Raw genomic sequence first — 4,606 nt, forward strand, 5'->3', positions numbered from 1 at the left:
ATTCTAAAACTCTGTTGTTGTGGATAGCAATGTTGCTACCATCAAGAGTCTTAAAGTATTCAAACCCTTTGATCTAGTCACCGGTCCTTCTAGAAATCTATCCTACGGAAACAGTGACAGATGCAGGTAAAGATGTCTGTTCATAATACTACTTAGAAGAGCAAAAACAAAAACAAATAAAAGAAGACCCCAACCTATACATAGTCTAAGTATTTGACAGTAAAAGATTAGTCTGAATAATGATGGTACAACTGTGGGATGGAAAATTATGCAACCATTAAATAGCATGGTTTCAAGAGACATGGGGAAAGTTCACAATATAATGTTAGGTTTGAAAAGGATAAAAAAACTATATATATACAGTATTATTCCAAACTTATTAACTATAATAACTATGTATCTGGAAGGAAATACACCAGGAAGTTAACAAAGATCATCTCCGAGTGCTAGGATTGAGGCCTTTTTAATTTAAAAAATACTGTTTTTCCAACTTTCTACAATGGCTATTATTACTTTTACATTCAGGAAAATCTGTGATTTCTGTTTTTAAGCACAATTCAAGGCTCATCTCACATGCATTACATGCTGAAACCTCGTCCTCATCCCTCCTGCTCACTCCCTGGTCTTTCTCTACAACCCTATATCTCTATGGCATTTACAGTCCTCTTTTGGGGTGTACTATAATTATCTGGATACCAAACTCACTGTTTAAACTACCTGTTACACGCCAGTGGGCTGCTCCCATCTTACAAAAGACAGGATGCTGAATTCCACTTCCTATCAGCCTATCCCATTTCCTCAAAAATTATTCACTGTCACAAACTAACCCTGAACCATACTTCATTATTCTTTTACAGACCATTACCACCTGAAATTCCATTATTATTTACCAGCTTACTGTCTGTCTCCTCCACCAAAATAAAAGCTTCATGAGGGCATGGATTTCATCTGGTTCTCCATTACTTAGAACAGTTCCTGGCCCAAAAGAAAGGCTCAATACATATTTGCCATATGAATGAATCGATTTTCGGCTCTTTAGCCCAGACCTCTCCCCTGAGCCACAGACTACCAGATCCATCTACGTGGATGACTCCTAGACACCTTAAATGCAACATGGCTCAATACTGAATTCATATGCTCTCCTATCCCGATTTGTTCTTCCTCTTCTATTCCCCATCTTAATGAGTTCCACAAGCCATGCGCCTATGACAGACACATGGACATCTTCCTTGTTGCCTCCGTCTACCCCACCTCCCAGAACTAACTGATCACCAGGTTTTCTGCAGACTCAACCCTTCTAAATAAATATATCCCCCTCATCTCTTCTGCCATTGCCGTAGTGAGGCCTCGTCACTTGTGACCTAACTCCGTCACACTGCTTCCTAACTGCTGTCACCGTGTGCTAGTCAAAATGCAAACATGACAACGCTTCTCTTTACAAAACCCCCAAACCAAAAACCTCCAGTGGAACCCAGTCACCAACCAAAGTTTAGGTTCTTTAGCATGGCCTACTAGTAAATGACATTCATATAGTATTAACTATGTGCCCGATGCTGTGCTGTTTTATGTGCTCTATCTTTTTTGTTTCTTAATCCTACAAGACAGGTACCCTTATTACTTGCACATGATTTCACACATGAGGAATCCTGAGGCTCAGAGAGGTGAAATGAGCTGCCCAAAGTCCACTGGCTTATATGTAAAGCTGGGTCTCAAACCCAGGCCTCTGCCTCCACAACCTGTAGTCAGCAGCGAAGACAGAACAATAGCAGACTGTGAGTACTTACTGCATCTGCCACTGTGCTAAGTGCTTTTCACGTATTTCTCTTTTCATCTTCAAAACTATTTTATGAAGAAAGACCTATTATTATCCAATTTTTACAGCCGGGGAAATTAAGGCACCAAGAGATTAAGCAACTTACCCAAAGTGAGAGTGATTAAATGGTGGAACTAGGATTCAAATCCCTCCCCAAGTTCTTAGCAGGAGGGCTGTTCCTTCACCTTCCTCACATCCCAAGCTCTCCTTGGTCCGGACCCCAAAACATTCTTCAGCATCATTCCTTCCCCTTCTCCACCCACCCCCCTTCATGTTCCAGCCTCATCTAATCGCTTAGTTGTTTCCCCACCCCAGCACTGTGCTCTTCAATGCCCCTGTGGCTTCACTAACACTACCAGCTCTGCTGGCTAATGCCCTCCTTTCCTCTTCCTCCAAATAATATTCCTATTCACCCTTAAACAACTCGCCACAGGAGCCATCTATTCCAGGGAGCCTTCTCCTCTCTCCTGCTCCCTCTTTGGTCAGGTTTCCTTTCTGTCTGCTCTCACAGTACCCGTGCATTTCTCTATCACATCATTTTATATTGCTACTTTGCTTCTATACCTCTTTTCCTCACCAGACTATATCCTCCTCCCAGGTGGAGACCACCCATACTTATTTGAGCTCCCCCACTCAGTTTGTATCTCCAGTGCCTACAGTAGCTCTTAGACACTGTGAGCACCCATTCCATGTTTTTTTTTTAAGACTGAGAGTAAGCAACTTGTTCAAGGTCACACGATGGAGCTGTGCTAGGACTAAGATTAGTTCAGGATGTTACACACCTGATCCATTACTCTGTTTGAACAAAACTTCTCACTCAGGGGCTCATCAATGGATTATAGCTACAAGATGTCGTGCCGTTCTGAGATATCTACCCCACTGTACATATGAATAATGCTATGCTGCGATGTGGGAAAAAACTGGGAGACACTATGCTAAACTACATTCTGTTGTTGGCAACCACAGGGGAGCAGGGGTGTGAAGGTTAGGTATGACCGTCTCAAGAAAAGCAGGGGCTTCTTGAAAAACTCAAGAGAGTTGACTCTCATCAGGTCCTAATGCTCAATAGGAACCAAAAGAGTGACAGACACCACTGTTCCCCTCCCTGCCCCCCAAAACATGCACCCCGCCCCAACAGCACTGCCATTGGGCAGGCCTCAAATTATAGCTATTGACCCACCTCTCTATTTTAGCCTGTCTTTGAGATGCCATATCAGCGAGGCTAGGATAGGCCATGGAGGAACTAGCAGTGTTATCAGTTGAGTTGTCCTTGGCTTTGGGCAGCTCAAACTCTGCCACATGATAGTACTGGCACTGAATCAAGTAGTTTAAAAAGTGTTCTCGAGCCCACTGCAAATGATCTAGACGCTTGCTGGGGTTGACTTGTTTCATGGTGAGCGCTCCTTGAAATGCTGGCACCATCAGGTACTTCAGGTCGGTGGAAGCAATCTCTTCCAAATCTTCATTTCGGCTGGAAAGAGCAAAAAGGAGGCTGTGAAGCCTGGACGGGCATTTGCCCTCGCTTCCTGGGGGAGGGGAGGGGAGGGGAGGGCTGCGGTGGGTGTGTGCAGGGAGAAGGCGGGAGGAAGGAAAGTGGCTGGCCGCTCACACCCAGTGCCTATGCAAACAGCCAACACTAGGGAGCCCAGACGTGGGATATCAACCATCTCGAAGGCAGGTGGAGAATGTAAACAATGTACATAAGATCGCAGTGGGAGGTAGGAATAAAAGGTTCCTAGGCCTTCCGAAAGGGTCTCCTCCACCCGGGCTCAATGGCTCCACCCCTGGTAACCATTATTACCTCCATTCTCAACCGTTAGTACCCTGGCCCCCATTACCTGAACAATTCGAGCTGCGATAACATTTCGGCAGCCTTCTTAAGGAGGTCTAGTCCCTTGACCACCTTTTCCTGGATCACTCGGGAACCGCTGGGTTCAGTCGCTACTTCCACTTCGTCTAGAAGCTGTTTGCTGGTTTCGAACAGCTCGGGGAGCCGCGGCAGCAGTAACTCGTCTTCAGCTGTTGCCATCTTGGGGGAGGGAGGAAGGCGGAAGACCTCACTTCCGGGGTCAAAGGCAAACTCGGTAAAGGAGAGCGCGGCGAGCGGGATCGAAACCGGAAGGAGCGCCGTAGTGGTCCCGTCGCTCCATTGTTACCAAAGCGGCAAAGGACTTCCGGGAGCCGCTGCTCGCCGACCCTGGCAACCGATTCCACAGACTCAGTTTGGCTGGCTGCTGCCTGTCGCGAGTAGTAGGCATCCGCTGCAAGCAAGCGAGCAAGCAGGCACAGCCCGGCGTGCTGTTTTATTGCGGGTCGCTCCTCGTCGCCGACGCCGGGCTGGGAAGTTCCGCGGGCTCTGAGCTTAGCCCCCGGCGGGACCAGCTTGAATTCGGAGCGGGCGCGGGCACGCCGAGGGAGCCGGCCAGGCGCGCGCCTTAGCTCGCGAGGCGCCCCCTCGGTTGAGGGGCCGGGGCCGCCAGAGGCTCCCAGCCGCCACGCCGCTCCCCGGCTGCGGGCCTCTGCGCGCGCGAGTGCGAAGTGCCCGTGGCGCCCCCCTCCGGCTGCCGGCCATCCAGCCGCTTCGGCCCCCGGCTCCTCCCAGACAGTCCTCGCCCGCCCTCTTCCCCTTCACGTCATCCCTCCTACACGCTCGCACATCCTGCACCCTGCGTCCTTTAGGCCTGGCTCCCACGCACGTCCACCCCTCCGTCAAACACCCCTGCGACCTGCTCTTACATACACAAACACACACACACACACACACACCCGGCTCCCACACACGCCCACCCCTCC

General features: G+C 48.8%; 1 protein-coding gene across 1 annotated transcript; it reads right to left on the reverse strand.

Moving 5' to 3' along the window:
- Positions 1 to 2,860: 2,860 nt before the first annotated feature.
- On the reverse strand, positions 2,861 to 4,324 carry LOC145718261 (immunoglobulin-binding protein 1-like). The gene is made up of 2 exons (XM_081809727.1): positions 3,652 to 4,324; positions 2,861 to 3,284 (listed from the first exon to the last, which is right to left on the reverse strand). The coding sequence occupies exons 1-2, from the start codon at positions 3,840 to 3,842 to the stop codon at positions 2,876 to 2,878; spliced, it is 600 nt and encodes a 199-aa protein (XP_081665853.1). The 5' UTR covers positions 3,843 to 4,324; the 3' UTR covers positions 2,861 to 2,875.
- Positions 4,325 to 4,606: the final 282 nt, after the last annotated feature.

This window comes from Leptonychotes weddellii, unplaced genomic scaffold, assembly GCF_054177405.1.
Source record: "Leptonychotes weddellii isolate Sample4059 unplaced genomic scaffold, ASM5417740v2 HiC_scaffold_12988, whole genome shotgun sequence".
Lineage (NCBI taxonomy): Eukaryota > Metazoa > Chordata > Mammalia > Carnivora > Phocidae > Leptonychotes > Leptonychotes weddellii.

Excerpts from the sequence above, each read along its gene's own strand:
- LOC145718261 (XM_081809727.1), bottom strand. The coding sequence starts at position 3,842 with ATGGCAACAGCTGAAGACGAGTTACTGCTGCCGCGGCTCCCCGAGCTG. Across the intron at positions 3,285-3,651 it reads TCGCAGCTCGAATTGTTCAG|CCGAAATGAAGATTTGGAAG; the intron begins GTAATGGGGGCC and ends TGCTCTTTCCAG.